The following is a 19176-nucleotide window of genomic DNA, read 5'->3' on the forward strand; positions in this document are numbered from 1 at the left end:
GGCCTGGGGCCAGCGAGACTCGTGGGCATCCTGGGAAGGACAGGGGCTGTGTCCAGCCTGGGTGTCTAGAGCTCAGCACCAACATAGGCAGCCGGGAGAGGAGCCCGGCCAGCCACACCCGCTGCAGAGGGTGGGAGAACGCGCCCAGAGGCGGAAGGGGCGCGCGGAACCCTCAGGGACTCCGGAAGGGGCGCGCGGGACGGTTGGCCGCGGCCAGGGCAGCGGCCGTTGGCGAACGGCGGCCTGGGCCAGGCGAGGTCAGGCGTCTTGCCCGGCCACCACCACCATGACCAAAGACTCGCCCAGCCCTTCTGGCGGCGGCCGCGTGACACCCAAGAAGCCGGCTACTCCAGGCCCAGCGGCGGCGGCGCTGGAGGAGCAGAGGCGTGAGCTGGAGAAGCTGCGGGCCGAGCTGGAGGCGGAGCGGGTGCGCGGGAGGGAGGAGCGGCGGCGCTTTGCTGCCCAAGCGCGGCAGCTGCGGGAGGAGGCCGAACAGGAGCGGCAACAGCTGGTTGATCACCTGCGCTCCAAGTGGGAGGCGCAGCGCAGCCGGGAGCTGCGGCAGCTGCAGGAGAAGGTGCTGCGGGAGCGCGAAGCCGAGATCCGGCAGCTGCTGCGCTGGAAGGAGGCCGAGATGCGACAACTGCAGCAGCTGCTGCACCGCGAGCGCGATGGCGTGGTGCGCGAGGCCCGGGAGCTGCAGCGCCAGCTGGCAGAGGAGCTGGTGAACCGCGGCTACTGCGGCCGTGCGGGGGCGCCCGAAGACGCCGCAGCGCAGTGCCGCTGTCGCCTGCAGGAAGTGCTGGCGCAGCTCCGCTGGGAAACGGACGGAGAGCAGGCCTCGCGCATCCGCCACCTGCAGGCGGCACTCGACGTGGAGCGCCAGCTCTTCCTCAAATACATTCTGGAGCACTTCCGCTGGCACCCCGCCTTGTCCGGCACCCCCGACCCCCACGCCGCGCATTCTTCAGAAGAGCCACCCCCTGAGGCCGCCGCCAAGTCCTCATGTCGACGAGAACCCCTTGACGGCCTGAGCGCGGGCGCCCGCGCGCGCTCCCGCTCCCTCGACCGGGTGCCCGCGGCGTGCTCCAACTCCCCGGACAGCGTGCTCCCCGCGCGCGCCAGCTCCCTCGATTCCTTGGCACCAGCGCGTTCCCTCTCGCTCGACAGCACCCTGAGTCGCCCCAAGGCCCCCGAATCCTCCTCTCCAGACGCCTCCATCCCGGGGTCCCTGAGCCCCCCGCCGCCACTATCGGAGCGCAGGAGACCTAGCGACCCGCGAGGAGGGGAAGAGTCCGGTAGTCAGCCCTGCGAAGCCCTGAACCCCCTGCCGCCGGGCCCGGACTACCGCGAGCTGCTGAAGCAGAACTCGGAGCTGTCCGAGGCTCTGCAGGTGCTGGCGTGCCGCTGCTCCGGACTGCGCGAAGAGAACCTGCAGCTGCGGCGCGCGGGCTTCTCCGACAAGGCGGACGAGAAGGTGAAGCGGCTCAAGGTGAAGCACGCCGAGGTGACTGGCCTCGCGCGGCGCCTGGAGGACCGGGCCAGCAAGCTGCAGGAGACCAACCAGCGTGCTGTGAGCGCGCCTGTGCCCGGCGAGAGCCGCGCGGGCCTGGAGCTGTGCCAGGCCTTCGCCGGCCAGCGTGCGCGGGACTTGTCGGAGCAGGCTAGCGTGCTGCTGGCCAAGGACAAGAAGATCGAAGAGCTGCGGCAGGAGTGCCACCTACTGCAGGCGCGCATCGCCTCGGGCCTCAGCAGCGCCCCGCTCGCTGCGGGGGGCGCCGCCTGCGCCCGGTGGCTCAACGTCAGCGACCTGGACCGGCTGCAACGCGAGTCCCAGCGGGAGGTGCTGCGCCTTCAGAGGCAGTTGACCCTGCAGCAGGCCACCAGCAGCGCCCGGGCGGAGGCGGGCGGCCAGAGCGCGCCATGCGAGGAGGCGCGGAGCCAAGTACAGGCGCTGGAGCGCGAACTGAGCGCGCAGGCGGCGGCGGCGCGGCGACGCGGCGAGGAGGCCGAGGCGAGACTGCAGGCGGCGCTCCGCGAGGGCGCCTGGCTGGCGAAGGAGAACGCGCGGCTGCAGGCCCAGGCCGACTGGACGGGAAAGGTGGCGGCCGAGAACAAAGACGTGCGCGGGCAGCTGGGCCTCGCGTGCCCGGAGCGCAACGCCGCCGGCTTGCTGGCGGGGCAGCTGTTGCAGCAGGCGGCACGAGGGCAGGACAGGCAGCAACAGCTGCAGCACGACCAGCAGAAGGCCCTGTGTGATCTCCAGACGGCCTGGGAGGAGATGCGGGCACTGCAGTGTCAGCCTGGTCACCCTCCCCAGGAACCCCGCGAGGCCCCGCCAGCCCCGGAGTCCCAATTGAGAAGCAGTGGAAGAACCAAGCTGCAGCTAGGGCCTGAGGACCAAGCATCGTCTCAGCCTAGCAGAGCCAAACAGGGGAAGAAGGAAGACTCCCTGCTGGAGAACCCAGTTGCCCTCGGGGAGTCAGCCAGTGCCCCCAAAGTGCCAGACAGAGTCCCAAGCAGCCGACCTCTGGACTCCAGGCCCCAGGCCAAGAAAACCAGCTCCCAGTGGAACTCCTCCTCTGAGGTGGAGTCCATGTGGGCCCCTGTGCCATCCTGCCCTACTCTGGACGTGGACACAGCCAGCGAGGTGGAGGATCTGGAGCCCTATAGTGTGTCCTCGACCCTGGAAGTGGGGGGTTCGGAGGCCCCCACCACCCCCAAGCTCAAAGTCTTCCTGGCTCGGTATAGCTACAACCCATTTGAAGGGTCCAATGAGCACCCTGAGAACGAGCTGCTGCTCACAGCTGGGGATTACGTTTATGTCTTTGGGGACATGGATGAGGATGGCTTCTACAAAGGGGAGCTTGAGGACGGCCGGCAGGGGCTGGTGCCGTCCAACCTGGTGGAGCAGATTCCAGATAGTGACATCCTGGGCTGCCTGCCCCATGAGTTCTCTGACCTTGGCCCCACTCGACTCCTGGCTGGGCAGGGCAAAGCTTCGAAGGAAGACACTGATCACAGCTTAGTACCTGGGAAAGCCCAGGGGACAGTGGACAGGGTGCCACACGTGATGACGGTGAGGGTGGGCTCCAAGACCAAAGTGGCAATAGAAATCTCAGATGCCAAGATGGAAGATGGTCGGCTGGGCTCTCAGCAGAGCATGGGCAAGCGGGGCTTCTCCAGACCTCTTCTGGGGACCAACAGTGTCTTTTGTGTGGCCCCTACGCAACTTTACCTGAAGAGTGTTGCAGCCACGTCGGCCGAGATCACCTGGGTTGGCAGCAGCCACCCCCACATGGTGTACCTGGATGACCTGGAGTGTGCCCTGACCCTAGCGGGCGTGAGCTGCTACACCTTCCACCACCTGCATCCCGGCACGAGTTACCAGGTGAGGGTGGAGGTGCACCCACCGTGGGACTCGCTGCCGGTGCGCTGGGAAACAATGTCCTCCACCATCACCTTCAACACACCCTTGGCGGGCCCCCCTGACCCTCCGCTGGGCTTGCTGGTGGAGCGCCACGCCTCACCTGGCCTGGTGGTCAGCTGGCTCCCCGTGACCATCGACTCAGCTGGGTCCTCCAACGGAGTTCAGGTCACCAGCTATGCTGTGTATGCCGACGGGCTCAAGGTAGCAGAGGTGGCCGATGCCACTACCGGGAGCATCCTGTTGGAATTTTCCCAGCTCCAGCTGCCACTGATGTGCCAGAAGATCTCGGTGAGAACCATGTCGTTCTGTGGAGAATCCCTGGATTCGGTGCCGGCTCAGATCCCTCACAACTGCGTCACCTATCTCCGATTGCCAGAGATGTCTCCCTTTAGCTGCACCTGTGGGGACCCGTCCACCGGCAGAGTGACCTTCCCCATCTGCCCTCAGAGGCTGGTGCTGACTCCCCTGAAGGCCAAGGCCAGTCCCCACAGCTCCGGAAGCTGTGGGGAGCCCAAGGCCAAGTTTCTAGAAGCATTCCCTGAAGAACCCCCAAGGAGGCAGTCCCCGACGCCCAGACTGAGTTCAGATGGAGAATTTCCAAGTGCAGAGTCAGGCAGCCAAGCCCAGAGGCCCACAGAGGCCCGGGAGCTCTCCGGAAAGGACCAGCTCTTCCAGAAGAGTCCCCAGAACCACAGATCACCTCTGCCTCGGGGCCAGTCTCGGGGGGAAGAGAACCAGTACCGACACGTGGGCACCAGCCAAAGCCCTGCTGCAGGAATCATCTGTCCGTCCCCTGAGTGTGGACCCAGGAAAGAGCCGTGTCAGGAGAAGGCTGCCCTTGAGAAGGTCCTCAGACAAAAGCAAGATGCCCCAGCATTCACCCCTCCCCAGCTGGGCACCAGCCAGCAATACGTGTCTGACTTCTGTGACATTCTGCAGGAGAAGGCAGGGCGCTTCGGTCTATGGGGCACAGAGGGGCGAGAGCAGAGGAAGGAGCTCAGGAGACAGAGCGGGCCAGGTCAGGCTCTGGGGGGCAAGAGAGAGGGCTGGTTCCAGGATCCCAGCTTGGCGCTGTGTCCTGCTCCATCCAGCAGGGTCATCAGGATGTCCAGGAGTGGCGCCCCACCGCTGGGAACGAGGGTGGACCCTCCAGCCAAGGTCTTTGTGGCCCTCTCTGATTACATCCCCCTGGTGATGGCTGCCACCCCTGAGGCTGCAGAGGAGGAGCTGGCCTTCCGGAAAGGGCAGTTGCTGAGAGTGTGGGGCTCTCAGGACACCCACGGCTTCTATCGTGGCGAACACGATGGGCAAGTGGGCAACATCCCCGGGCACCTGGTGGACAAGGTGGACACGGGCACGGAGTGGACTGGTGGGAGGTGGCATTTGCCGGGGCAAGAGTACCTGCCCTCCGTGGCCCACCTCGATGACTTTGGGGGGCTTGGAGGCCCCCAGGACTCCTTCCCTCTGCCGCAGGGGAGCCCCAGAAGGCCCTCACTGTGGACTCCAAAGACCATGGTGGCAGCTCTGGACTGTGACCCCAGGGATGGGCCGGCAGGGGGCCTGGTGAAGGGCAAGCTGTCACTGAGGGTGGGGGATGTGGTCACTGTCTATGGGCCTGAGGATGACAAGGGATACCACTATGGGGAGTCGGGTGGCCACAGAGGCCTGGTCCCAGTCCACCTGCTGGATCACATGTCCCTCCAGGGAGAGTGAGTGCAGCTCCCTGCTGGGGTGGTGGCCTCTGGCCGCCTGTGCCCCACATGCAGACCCACCACCAAGCCCTCCTCACTTTGTGCGCAGCGCCTGCTCCATGAGCCAATGCTCGGAACACTTGGCCGTCCCAGTCCTCCTGGCCTCGAGGGCAGCAGGGCTTAGGTCTGAATGGACCTGTTTCCAGAAGAAAGCAGAGCAAGTAGCCCCCGAGAGGCTGACAGGCTGGTAACCAGCAGGTTTTGGGAGAACTGCCTTTTTCTGCTCCATCATCAGTACGCGTTTTCTTTAGGAGTTTAGCCTTACTCACCCATTGCCTTGTATGAAAGTCTCAAGAAAAGCCTGCCTCTTAAAAAAAAAAAAAAAAAAGCCATCAGAATGTTATTTTTTCTATCTTTTGTTCAACTCCTCATTAAAATGTTCATAGAAAAAAGAAAAAGGATATTTTAGAAGTGAAAGCACAACCAAGGAACCAAGCCCGCCTCTCCTCCCTCTCTGCAGACATGTTTCCCTGGCTGGCGGGGGGAGGGTGCGAACCCTTTAGGGAGGCTTAACTCAGCGTCGGCTGGCAGGGCCACGGAGGGTCCAGCGAACAGCCAGGGCTGAGAAGCAGGGCCCCACAGGGTGTCCCTGCAGGCGGACTGTGTCCCTGGGGTCAGCCCTTTGTGGAGGGTGGGGTCAGTGCATCCCAGCTGGGGGTCCCCCTCTGTATCTTTCCCCAGAGCTTCTCACTTCTGAGGGGCCTCCCTGGGAGGGCGTATCCACACTCACCCCATATACAGAAGAGTCACTGAGACTCAGAGGATCCCTTTGTCTTAGGTCACAGGGCTGCGGAGCTGCTTCCTCCCATGGTCCTCTGGGGGCTCCCACTCCAGAAGGTGGGGACCAAGGGTGGTCTTCATTCTTCTCTGCTTCTATTTGATGCTCCACTTTTCCCCATGTCCCCACTGCTGTCAGAGAAAGGGCACCACCTTCCCTGGGGGCAGGGGGAACCAATTGGAAACATCCGGCCAGGAGGATTGGAGCCAAGGGCAGGTTCTCTGGGGAGTTGGTGAATGGGGTCCAGAAGTTTCCACTGTGCTGTCCCCCGGGCTGAGGTGGGAAGAGGGAGGGGCAGGCCCAGGGGATGCCTCAACCCAACATGCCTTATCCTCAGAGAACACAAGAACCAGCGTGGAGGCCATGTGGTGCATGCACACACTCACCACTTGTGAGCGGAAGCTTCAGGTGTCAGCCTGGAAGGAAACTGTCCACTGAGGGCCATGACCACCTCCTCTCCCGCACAACCACCTGGCTTTCCAGTGAGAAGGCTGGCACAGAGTTTCCTCGGCTAGCTGGAGGGGCAACCCAGACCGGGCCACAATTTCTTTTTTTTTAAATTGGGATGAAATATACATACCATCAAATTTACCATCTCAGCCATTTTTAAGTGTACGGTTCCGTAGTGCTAAGTACATTCACAGTGTTGTGCAACCCATCTCCAGAATGTCTTTTCATCTTGCAAAACTGAAACTCTACACCCATTACACGTCAGCTTCCCACCCCCTCCCTCAGCCCCCGGTAACCTCTAATCTACTTTCTGTCTGTACGAATTTGACTACTCCAGGGAGGTCGTACAAGTGGACTTGCACAGTAAATTGTCTTTTGGTGTCTGGCTTATTTCACTGAGCATAATGTCCTGAAGTTTCATCCATGTTGTAGCAGGTGTCACAGTTTTGTTCCTTCTTAAGGCTGAATCATATTCCATTGTATAGATGGACCACATTTTGTTTATCCATTCATACATCGGGGTTGCTTCCACTTTTTTGGGCCCTTATGAATCATGCCGCTGTGAACATGGGTGTGCAAACATCTCTCAGCTTCACAATCTTTCAAATCATCAGATCTTTGTGAGCTCACAACCCAGAATAAAACCTGAGGCCCATGAGGAACAAGAAAGCTGTCTTTGCAAGAGAGAGCTACCCAGCCCCTCCCGGGGCCTGGGCTCAGGTTGGAGGGCTCAGTGGGCTTCCCACAGTCTGAGGGGGGGTACAAGTATGGTCCCCACATACTGGAAGAGCAACGACAGTTTAGCAAGAGGATAGAAACTTAATCCAGCACTTTCAAACTTAAACACAGTAACTTGCATTCCATGGGAACCACAAATGTAACCCAAGGAGAATTATGCTAGCCATATTGTCCCATCAGTTTTTACTTAACCTCCTCTCCTGACCGTTGGCTAGCATCTCTCACCTTTTTTCCGATAGCTGCAGAGTAGTCTGTGTCATGGCCAGGAAGTGGCACCCCACCCCTCCCTCCTGCCCCCACCCTGCCTGTTTTTCTCCGTTGCCCTTATCCACACCTGGTATGTCACCTGTGGTTTTTCTACTGTCCGTGTTCCATCCCTGCAGCCACCCCATCCCAGCTGGAATGTAAGCCCCACAAAGGCAGGGAGCTCTTTGGCTTGTTCATTGCCCGGCACATAGCAGATCCTCAATAAATACGCTTTATCTAGTTGCGGAGAGCAGGGGCTACTCTTCGTTGCAGTGAGCCAGCTTCTCATTGCAGTGGCTTCTCTTGCTGCGGAGCACGGGCTCCAGGTGCGTGGGCTTCAGTAGTTGTGGCTCTCAGGCTTAGTTGCTCTGCGGCACGTGGGATCTTCCCGGACCAGGGTTCAAACCTGCGTCCTCTGCATTGGCAGGCAGATTCTTAACAACCACGCCACCAGGGAAGCCCAGAGCTAGCAATTTTTGATCATCCTCTGTGTGTGGCTCCTGTGCAGGGCTCCGGGGGTTCACATCATGTACTGGGCCTCCCCACCCCCTGGAATAGAGTCAGACATGGACCCCGGGAAGCAGAGGAAGGCTCTAAATCTGATCGCGGGCACTGGGGCAGGTGAGGAGGGGGTCATCCTAAGAGGAGGGAACAGCAAAGGCCCCAACTCATGGGAATAATGAGCGATTGGAGATTTGGGGAAACTCAGGGAGCAGTGGCACCTGCTGGCGGGGGCCCCCTCTCCTGGAAGGGTTTCAAAGTCAGTCCCCGGGAGCTTTCTCAGGCCGCCACCAGGGGGCAGCCTGCGCGCACCGAGGGCTGCTCTGCGGGGACCGCGCCCCTGGGTCAGGGCAGCAGGAAAAGTCTCTGACCCTGTAGGCTTGGGATTCAGGCCCCGCCCAGCCCTGTTCTCTCCCTGCCCTCTCCCCAGAGCACCCTGGGGGGGGTCCCCCATGTATCCACAGGAGCCATCCTTCCTCCATCCTTGGGGAGACTGGCCAACCCCAGTGTCCCCGAGGCCACGGGAAGTGTCAGTGAATGAGTAAAGAAAAGCAGGGCTTGGCAGGCTGGGGGAGGCCACTGAGCAGCCACCTGGGTCTGAACCCTAGCCTGCCAGTGGACAGCTGGGAGGCCTCTCTGAGCCTCAGTTTCCTCATCTGTGGCAGGGCTGGGGCAGGAGGATTGATTTGAGCAGGTCATATGTACTGAGCACGTGGCCCAGAGTCAGGACCCAAAGGAAGACCAAAGAAGCTGGTGAAGGCATGGGTGATGGGGGTGTGGGTCGGTCGCAGGGCAGATGGTTCTGGGCCCACGTCTCTTCCCCCTGGGGCCCTGAGGTCCTGAAGGCTTTGAGCAGGAGCAGGGGGAGGCCACACAGGTGCAGCAAGGTGAGCAGCTGAAGAAGAGCAGATGCTTGGCCCGGGCCCCTCCCGACTGACCAGACGACCTGGAGGCCCAAAACCTGTCCAGGCCTGCCCAGGAAGGGATGGGGGATGGAAGCTCAGCTGACCAGAGGGCAGAGGGAGCTATGGAGTGGGCAAACGGGCAGTATCCGGAGAGTCCGGAGAGTTCTGGAGCGAGGGTCACTGAGCCTGTCCTGGCGCCAGCCACTTCTGCCTGGGGCCCTCTGGTCAGGGCCCAGCACCTCGCCAGCCCTCCCCCCAGTCATTTCTCATCAGGGACCTCATGTCCCATTCTCGCTCCCCACAATGTCGGCCTGATTTACTCCCCTTCACCGACAAGTAGACAAGAGCTGCACCCACAAACCAGCCTGAAGATGGCCGTGTGGCTCCTCCAGCCCTTCCGGAGGCTCACCTGCTGTGGGGAACCCCATCCTGCTGGGGGCCCCTGGGACCAGCCCATCCGTCCCTCTCTTCCACTCAGTGACTGCCCTCTGCCAATGTGCATATTCAAAACATAATGTTAGGGTGGGAGGGAGGGAGACGCAAGAGGGAAGAGATATGGGGATATATGTATATGTATAGCTGACTCACTTTGTTATAAAGCAGAAACTAACACACCATCGTAAAGCAATTATACTCCAATAAAGATGTTAAAAATTAAAAAGTTGATATCCAAAATGTCAATTCTGACTTCTCAAGAAAATATTAAATTATTATGTTCAGAATAATTAAAAAAACAAAAAACATAATGTTAACTGATCAATTCCAGAGTCCTTATATGAAACCTGTGTTCATAAGAGCAACACAGCATGGAGGTCACAACATAAAAAGCTCAGACACCTCCGAGGCCCATTTGAAGCTCATCTCACCTTTTGGTCAACACCCTGTCTCCCTGTCTCACCCCCTGGAGGTCGGATTTGGAAGCAGGGTTGGGGCTGGCGGGGAGTCAGGGGTTCCACCTAAGGCAGATCCCACTGGCCAACTCAGGTCTTGTGAAACCGACAATATCGCCAGGTGAGGCTGGCTCCAGACCCTGGGCACAGAGGGTTCCTGGGGCTGTGGTGACACCAGGGACACCCCAGCCAGTCCCACAGGAACGGACCCATGGCAGACCCCACCACTCTGTCCCAGTTCCATTGGCTGGGGGGGGTCTGTCATGGGTCTGTTCTGGGACCCATGAACAGAACAGAGGCTCCCCCTCTCTCAAAAGCCCTGGCCTCTGATACCTGGCTACGGGCCCCATTGTGCTCTGGGCCCTCAGGGAAATTCCCTTTCGATCCTCCGGTAACCGACCACCTGATGCGCTGTGCCTGCCTGGCTGGACATCAGGACACTGACCTCAGCCTGAGGGACCCCATGGGCCACATCCCCTTGGTCAGGGTGCTTTGGTCAGAGGGGGCTCACCTGGAGGCTTGGACCCTCCTGCTCAGTTTCCTCTTTCCTAAAATGGGCCTTCCAGCTGCCCGGCCCCTTCAGCCAGCTCACTCCAGATGTCCTTCACAAGTGCCCTCCATTGCGTCTTGGGGCCATCTCCCCCCACCTTCCCCATCCCACCTGCCCCCACTGGATTCGGCTGCCCCTCCCAGGTGCATGGACAGCCTCCAGGCACAGTCCCCATGGCCTGGAATTACTCATTAACTCTGCTGCTTCCCCTATCAGACTGGGTCCTCCTCGAGCCCTCCATGCAGGCATCCCGACCTGGCGACAAGGCGTGGAGCAGACATCAAACCGGACGCCGCCTTAAGAAGGGGTTGGCCTGGGGCTCCTGGTGGCTGCACTTCCCAATGAGAACTGGCCTGTATGGAGCCCTCACCATGTGCCTCAGCTTATGTATGCTCGAGGCCACCTTATCCAGGGGGTATAATTATTTCCCCTTTTTACAGATGGAGAAACTCTGGCTCAGAGATGGGAGGTCATTCATCAAGGTCGTTCAGCAAGTTGGTGGCAGATCAGGGGGTCTGAGCCCAGGTGTGTCCCTCTGCCCCTTGCCCTTATCTATCTGGATGATTCCTTCCCCCAGCCTGGGGGCAGGGCCTGGGTCTAGGGAGGAGGCCAGAGGGAGGGATAGTCAGGAATTCAAATTGGTAGAGCTGGTGGGGGAGGGCGGGAGTGCCTGGGAGTGGCCAGCAGTTAGGGCTTGGGCAACAGGGCCCTCTGTGTGTGGGACGCTGGGGGAGGCGGGGCAGCAGGGCAGGTACAGACTCTGCTGAGTCAGAGACGCCCCAGGGTCTCCAGGGGGAGGTGTCTGGCAGGTGGCGTGGGCTGGGGCCAGTGAAGGCACCCCAGGGTGGCGGGCCAAGGGGTAGAATTGGGCTCTGAGGCCCCACCCCAGGATCATCGGGATTTAAGGAGAAAGAGGCCTCCGAGAGGGCAGGGGGCCACATTTTCCAGATGGAGGGAGTGGTCAGCCCCACAAGGTCAGGCAAGATAAGGGCTGTTGGGCCCAGCCTCCCTCGTGACTGTGACCAGAGCCTGCTGCCCCAGCCCAGGGGCTTCCTGGTGTCCAGGCCACGAGGGAGCTGGCCCCTCCCCTACTGCACAGGAAGCCCCACTAGGTTCTGGTGAGGGAGGAGGCTCCCCAAAGAAAACTGCAAAGCTGGAATTTGGAAATTCTAAGCGCTCCCCGCCCTGTGCAGCCTGGGTCCACCACCATCCCTCTGGTGACCCAGCAGAGCCCCCAGGACACTGCCCACAGCTGGGATTCAGGAGGGGCCTGCCTTCTCCACTCCTGCCCCCTCCTCCTTCTGCCCACATCTTCCCCCTCCTCGGTTGGAGGCTCTGCTGGGCTTCTGCCTGGCCACCCAAGCCAAGTGAGTAGACACTGCTATCAGCGCCATTTCACAGGTGAGAAAACTAAGGCTGATGGATATCAGTTCTAGGGCAGCCAGCTGGTCAGTAGCATGGCCAGGATTTGGATCCTGGTCCAACTGCCTCCCCATGGGCTTCCCCCAGAAACAGACCTGCCAGCCTTGGTCTACACCCTCCCCAACTCAGAGTGACAACAGGGCCCCCTCCTTCATCCGTCCATTCCCCTGGGCCAGGTGCAGGGGCCGCAGCTTCCTGCAGACAGACCCCACAACAGACCCTGCCAGTCTAATGGTGGAGGCAACCAGGAAACTGAAGAGAAAGGTGGGGGGTGATCAGGAGCAGGAGGCCCAGGCCTGGGGGAGTTTGCAAGCAAGTAGGGGGCAGGCAAAGCTTCCCAAGAAAGGGAGGCTTCACTGAGATTTTTTTTTCTTTAATTCCTGATTATTTTTCTTTCTTTCTTTTTAAAAAAATTTTTTTGGCCGTGCCACGTGGCATGTGGGATCTTAGTTCCCCAACCACGGTTTGAACCCACGCCCCCTGCAGTGGAAGCTCAGAGTCTTAACCATTGGATCACCAGGGAATTCCCTATTTTTCTAAAAATTAAAAATAATACATAGACGTGATGTAACAATTCCAACAATACAGGAGCACCTTTAGTTAAATGTGAAGACTCACTCCCCAACCCTCCCCATCACCTCCGCCTCCTCCCATGGGTCTCTTGCCCTGGCTTTCTTTAGGAATTTAACAACCACATATAGGAATGGAAACACATATATAATTTCTGAAAACCAGAAATGTGATTACATCGTCCACACTGTTCTGGATCTTGCTTCTCCCACTTAGAAGAATGTCTTGGCCGACGTAACAGTATACCGTTCACCCCTCCTGGCCTGTCTGCTTAGGGACAGTGCCACACCTTCAGCTGGGCTCCAGGACTGTCTTGCCTCCCCTGGGTGATTGGTGGACTGGGCTCCTCTGCACGCTTCCCGCACAAATTTGTTCAAGACCCTAGAAGCTGGCCCGGGCTGGCGACGCTCCCCACCTCTTGACTCTCATCACTCCCCCACAGTCCCCTGTGCTTGGTACCTGCCCTGCCAGCCTCCTCTGGGTGCCTAAAAAAGCCTTCTCTCCCTTCAGGAGTTTGTACCTGCTGCTCCCCTGCCTGGCCTCACCCTGCCTCCCACCCAAAGTTTGGCCTTTGGGTCGCAGCTATTAATTCACACGTGAACCAAATTACTACTGATCACAGTCCTAGGCACCGGCTGCAGCAGTGAACCGTGGATGATCAATAGGGTCATCACGGATGGTGCAGGGATGGAGGGGGAAACAGGGAATTAGGATAGCGTGAAAAACGGCCGGGCCTGGAGAGGTGCTGGAGCTGATGATGCTGAGGAATGGTGTGCCAGGCAGAGGGCACCGCATGGCCCCGCCAGCCAGGGCAGGACCTCTTGAAGCAGCCTGCACCGCTCCCAGCCCCGTCCAGCCCTGCTGTGAGCATTCTCTCATCTCCCGCCTTGACCTTGGTCTGCTGGCCCCCCGTGTGCTGTTCACTAGCTTGTGCCCACTTCCTTCCTCCTCAGTGTTGGCAACTGTGGCTTGAATGACCATCAGGGGTTGTGGCCTCTTTTGGGCTCAGGTTGCCTGGCTCTGCCTGGGGCTGTGGGATTACAAAGTGAGGGGAGGGGGCTAGTGAGGGAAGGGCCCTGTTACAAGGCAGGGCCTTAACTGGAGAGAATGTGCACGTTAGGGGCCTTTCTTCAGCTGCTGGCTGTTTCAAGAGGCTGCACCGAGCTCTTGCCTGTCGGGGGGCCTGGGTCAAGCTCCGCTGTGTAACCTTGGGCAGGTGACCTTAACCTCTTTGAGCCTCAGTTTTCTCATCTATAAAATGGGCTAGTAACACCCCCCTCTCAGAGGTGGTGTTGAAGAGTAGCAAACCCACATGTGTGAAGTGCTTGCCTGTCCCTAGAGTGAGGAACCAATGTTGGCAGCCAATATCAGCAGCTCAGGTTCGGGTGGGGCTGCTGCTCTTGCAAGAGAAATTCTGCTTCCCCGTTGGGTGGCCTGAATGCCAAGTTGCTGCAGTGCCACTCTCTCCCCTGTGCATACCATGTGCCATGCAACCCTTGTGACAAGGAATGAATGAAGCCCACAGGGCTTGGGAAGCAGCAGGTGGGGTACATTGCTGCAGGAGGGAAGCGGGGTTGGGAGGAAACTCATTCACTCATTCCTTTGACTTTTTAATTGAGTGCCTCTTTTTTTTAAATTTATTTTTTATTTTTTAAATTTTTTGGCCATGTTGCACAGCATGTGGGATCTTAGTACCCCTACCAGGGATTGAAGCTGCTCCCCCTGCAGTGGAAGCATGGAGTCTTAACCACTGGACCATCGGGGAAGTCCCTGAGCACCTGTTTGATGTCAGGCTTGAGCCACGTTGGTACTGGGTCTACAAGAAGGAACAAGACAGTCTTCTTGCCCTCAAGGCACCTGTCCAGCAGCAGCACCAGCACCAGCAGCAACAGCAGGACTGGATCAGGTTGAATAGCCTGGGATTGGGGAGGGGGGACTTCCTGAAGGAGATGACGTCTGAGCTGGGTAGGAGTTCTCCAGGCAGAGGTGGGGAGGAGGAAGAAGGGTGGCCCAGGCAGTAGGATCCCTGGGTGCCAATGCCCAGAGGTGGGAGGAGAAATCACAGCATGTACAAGGAACAGAGTTTTCTGATACGGGTTGGGGCCGGCGGTGGGGGTGGGGGAGGAGAGGTGAGATGTGATATTGTATGGGACATATTTATACTAAAATATTATTAGTTGTTTATCTGAAATGCATATTTTAACTGGGCATCCTGTATTTTTTTATTTGTTATATCTTGCTGTCATGTTAAGAAGCAGCAGTTTACCCTTTTGGGATATTTTGTGTGTTTTTCTTTCTTCCTTCCTTCCTTTCTTTCTTTCTTCCTTTTTTATTGAGATGAGATGATGGTAAAAGTAGCAGATCAGGGGGAGGGATAAATCAGGAATTTGGGAGGAACAGATACACAGGACTATACAGAAAATAGATAAACAACAAGGACCTACTGTATAGCACAGGGAACTCTATTTGATATTTTGTAATAACCTATATGGGAAAAGAACTTGAGAAAGAATACATGTATATATTCATATACATATACATGTAACTGAATCACTTTGCTGTACACCTGAAACTAACACAACATTGTAAATTAGCTATACTTCAATTTAAAAAAAGGTAGCAGATCAGCTCTCCTGCCTGGCTTGAGCCATCCTACACCGACATAGCGACATAGCAATCGTAGTTACTTTACCCAGGACTTGCCAGAGCCTGACTCGACTCTATCTGCCCAGCCTCATCTCACTGAATCCTCCCAGGAGCCTCAGGGGCGGGTGCCGTTATTATTCCCAAATGACTGATGGGGGAAGATGATCAGAGAGGTTAGGTCCTGTACTAGACACACAGAATCCAGAGGGAGTTGGGACAAAAAACCACACCTCATTCTCACTGGTTCTCCCATCCCTGCCACTATGTGGTTTTTATATTTCCATGTTAATTTCCACCCAGATATAGTTTTACAGGGTTGCTGTTAGCGAAAACAAAATTTTGAAATCTGCTATTTTCACTTAATATTATATCAAAACTTCCCAAGTTTTTTTAAAAAAATTTATTTATTTACCTATTTTATTATTTATTTATTATTTATTTTGGCTGCTCTGGGTCTTAGTTGCCACATGTGGGCTTCTTAGTTGTGGCATGCATGCAGGATCTAGTTCCCCCACCAGGGATCGAACCCAAGGCCCCTGTATTGGGAGTGCAGAGTCTTACCCACTGGACCACCAGGGAAGTCTCCCACCACCCCCAACTTTTTAAGTGTGTCTATGTAATGATATTGCACTAGAAGCAGAAGCATAACCATGCTTGGATTTTATGAAGTGCTTGACAGGAAGTGGGCTTGGGGGTGGCCCCTGGAGGTGGGGACACCATGCAAGGCTACCCAGTAACCAGGACAGAGATGGTGAGAGTCTAGCTCACTGTGATTTAGAAATCTGCCCCCCATCCCAGACATCTTTTTTCTTGGCTTTAAAAAATATGTACTACGTATGCAGAATTTAGAATGTTTTGGAAAGTTAAAGAAGCAGGAAAAATAAAACCTCACGCTCAGGGTCTGAATTGCTACATCATTTTGGGTAAGTATACCTGGCAGGACTTATTCAAGTTGAAAACACCCACATATCACTAAACCCATAGATTCTACTTCTAGAAAACTATTCTACACAAGTAAGATCTTTTTTGGTAAGATGTGAAGAGACACATGTTGACATCAGAGTAGGAAGTGTAGATGCACAGCTGTTAATGTTACTTCAGAGCACAGACTGGGGGGAGGTGAATTAGTAACTTTTAAAACATGTAGGGACTTCCCTGGTGGCTCAGTGGTTAAGAATCCGCCTGCCAATGCAGGAGACATGGGTTCGAGCCCTGGTCCGGGAAGATCCCACATGCGGTGGAGCAACTAAGCCCGTGAGCCACAACTACTGAGCCTGGGCTCTAGAGCCCGAGAGCCACAACTACTGAAGCCCGTGTGCCTAGAGCCCGTGCTCTGCAACAAGAGAAGCCACGGCAATGAGAAGCCCGCGCACCGCAACGAAGAGTAGTCCCCACTGCCCGCAACTAGAGAAAGCCCGCGCACAGCAACAAAGACCCAACACAGCCAAAAATAAACAAATAAATAAATTTATATTTTAAAAACACACACTAAAATATATCCATGTATTAAAAAAAATCCCAAACCCTAGGAAGAACCACTGTAAATATTTTGATGTATTTTCTTCATTTGCTTTTCCACGGATCAATATTTTGCATGCATCAGGTACCTACAGTTTTGTAGTTTGCTTCTTTCTTTTTTTTTTTTTTTTGCTTCATATCATTTGCATGCTTCCAAATTGTAAAATGGTATTTATAAATACCATTCGGAGTGACTGTTTACCATTCCATCATGTGGACCATTTAACCAATCCCCTATTGTCATTTACTTTGTGTACGATTTTGCCATTATTATAAATGACACTTTAAAAATATGATCATACATTAATTTTTAAAATATTTTGAAATATAGTTGATTTATAGTGTGTTAGTTTCAGGTGTACAGCAAAGTGATTCAGTTATATATATATAAATATATATACAAATATATATATACACAAATATATATATAAATATATATATATTCTTTTTTTACATTCTCTTCCATTATAGGTTATTACAAGGTATTGGGAATCATTACTCATACATTAATTTTCAAATGCAAATGAAACGAGTGACCAGTGAGTACCTGTAAGTCACAGGTGTGCTCCTGGCACCGGGGTTCCAAATCCAAGCTTACAGTCTGGTTAGAGAGACCGACCATCAAGCATACAGTCTACAAATGCAGTTAATTTCCTTAAAACAAAATCCCAGAAGAGGAGTTACTGGTCCAAGGGGGTATGATGATTTTAAAAGATTTTTTTTGTTGTTGTTGTACCTGGGCCTCTCAATGTTGTGGCCTCTCCCGTTGCGGAGCACAGGCTCCGGACGCGCAGGCTCAACGGCCATGGCTCACGGGCCCAGCCGCTCCGCGTCATGTGGGATCTTCCCGGACCGGGGGCACGAACCTGTGTCCCCTGCATCGGCAAGCGGACCCTCAACCATCGCGCCACCAGGGAAGCCCAAAGCTTTTTATTTTTGGCTCTTACTGCCAAATTCATGTTCATGAATTTTGAGATAATTTGTATGCTTCCAGTAGTATAGGAGAGTGATTACCCACCAGACCCCTGACTGTGTTTGAAGGTTATCATTTGAAACTGATTTCCAATTTGTTAAAAAAGCAAAGAAAAAAGTTTTAATTTGCATGTCTTTGGTTAGTAGGGCGTTGACAGCTTTTCAGTAGTTTCTTCAAATAGTCCTCCACTGAGCTCCATTCCAGGGATGTTTCTTTGCTTCTTCACTGATGTTTGATACTTCCTTTTTCATCACGTTCTTACCATTTCTGGAATCTGTTTGTAGGCTGTTTCTGGGTCAGATTGCCCTGAGTTGAGTACAGTAGCTTCACAGTTTGTTTTAATACGTTAGGGCAAGTCCACCTTTTTCCTTTTTCTGTTCCCAAGGAGGGAAATGATAGCTGTTTGGGGTTATTTACTCTTCCAGCTGAAGTGAGAATTTTGTTAAGTCTCAGAACCGTCCTGCTAGGGTTGCATTAAAGGTACACGTTTAGGGCTTCCCTGGTGGCGCAGTGGTTGAGAGTCCACCTGCCGATGCAGACGGCAAGAGTTCGTGCCCCGGTCCAGGAAGATCCCACATGCCGCGGCGCGGCTGGGCCCGTGAGCCATGGCCGCTGAGCCTGCGCGTCCGGAGCCTGTGCTCCGCAACGGGAGAGGCCACAACGGTGAGAGGCCCGCGTACCGCAAAAAAAAAAAAAAAAAAAAGTACACTTTTATTTGGAAGAACGAGGCCACAGTCAGCCTTCCTGGGGAGTCTCGATTCCAGTCTTGACTGGTAAATCTGGGCCCCTCACAGGCTTTAGCTGGCTCGTCCTATTATTTTGTGTCCAAAGTGGGGAGAGGTTCATCAAGTGACCCCTAGAGCAGCGTCGCGGCCCCCGGCGCGCTCCAGCCCCTCCGAACAGCCTGGGGGCGGCCGGCCAGCCGGCCGGGGGCATCGCTTGACCCCGGGGGCCTGCGAGGGGCTGCGGCCACCGGAAGGGGCTGGCTGAGCTCGGCGAGTGGCGACCTCCGCACCCTCGGAGCAGATAGGGCCGGCGGGGCTACGTGGGGCCGCGGGCCGGGCCGGGGGCTTCCTTCTCCGGACCCGGAGGCCCAGGACCCCAGACCGGACCACGCCGTCTGCAGCCCGCGGCTGCGAGGTGACGCTGGCCGCTCGCGGGGGCACGGAGCGGGACTGCCAGGGGTCAGGGTCAGGCTCAAGAGGTGTAGGCTCCGAGTGTGGGGTCCGAGCCCCCATCCGAGGGGTGCGGTCCGGTGTTCCAGGGCTGAGGTCGCGGCGCCAGCCCTGAACCCGCGGTCGGTCCGCCACACGCCGGGGTCGGGGTCCTGGCTCGGGGTCCTGGCTCCGGGTCCTGGCTCCGGGTCCCGGCTCCGGGTCCCTGCTCCTTCCGCGCGCCCCTCCCCCACGGCGCCGCCGCGCGGCCGCCTAGCCCCGCCCAGGCCCCGCCCAGGCCCCGGCCCCGCCCCGGTCCGCCCCGCCTCGCCGCTCGCCCATTCAGATGTGGGTCAGGGGTGAGCGGGCGGTGCCGACGTCACAAGCTTCCAAGATGGCGCCGAGCGGGCGGCTGTGAGCGGCGCTCGGGCGCGCGGGGCGGGGAGCCGAGCCGGGCCGGCGGCGGACGGACGGGGCGGGCGCGGGCGGCGCGGGCGGCGCCGAGGACGAGGCCGCGGGAGGGCCGGCCGGCGGGCGAGCGCCGCCGCCGACGCACACGAGGTGAGGGGCGCGGGAGGCGGGCGGCGGGCGCGCCCCCGGGAGAGGGGCGTGGGCGGGCGCGCGCCCGGAGACGTGGGGCTGCTGCGCGCCCGG

At 57.0% G+C, this 19176-nt stretch overlaps 1 protein-coding gene across 1 annotated transcript; it reads left to right on the plus strand.

The window, feature by feature from the left end:
* Positions 1–286: 286 nt before the first annotated feature.
* On the plus strand, positions 287–5143 carry LOC307062111 (RIMS-binding protein 3B-like; the record flags this gene model as incomplete). Its single annotated transcript, XM_079717612.1, has 1 exon — positions 287–5143. One exon carries the CDS (start codon positions 287–289, stop codon positions 5141–5143), a length of 4857 nt encoding a protein of 1618 aa, XP_079573738.1.
* Positions 5144–19176: the final 14033 nt, after the last annotated feature.

Source organism: Hyperoodon ampullatus (assembly GCF_949752795.1).
Source record: "Hyperoodon ampullatus genome assembly, chromosome: 13".
Taxonomy (NCBI): Eukaryota; Metazoa; Chordata; class Mammalia; order Artiodactyla; family Ziphiidae; genus Hyperoodon; species Hyperoodon ampullatus.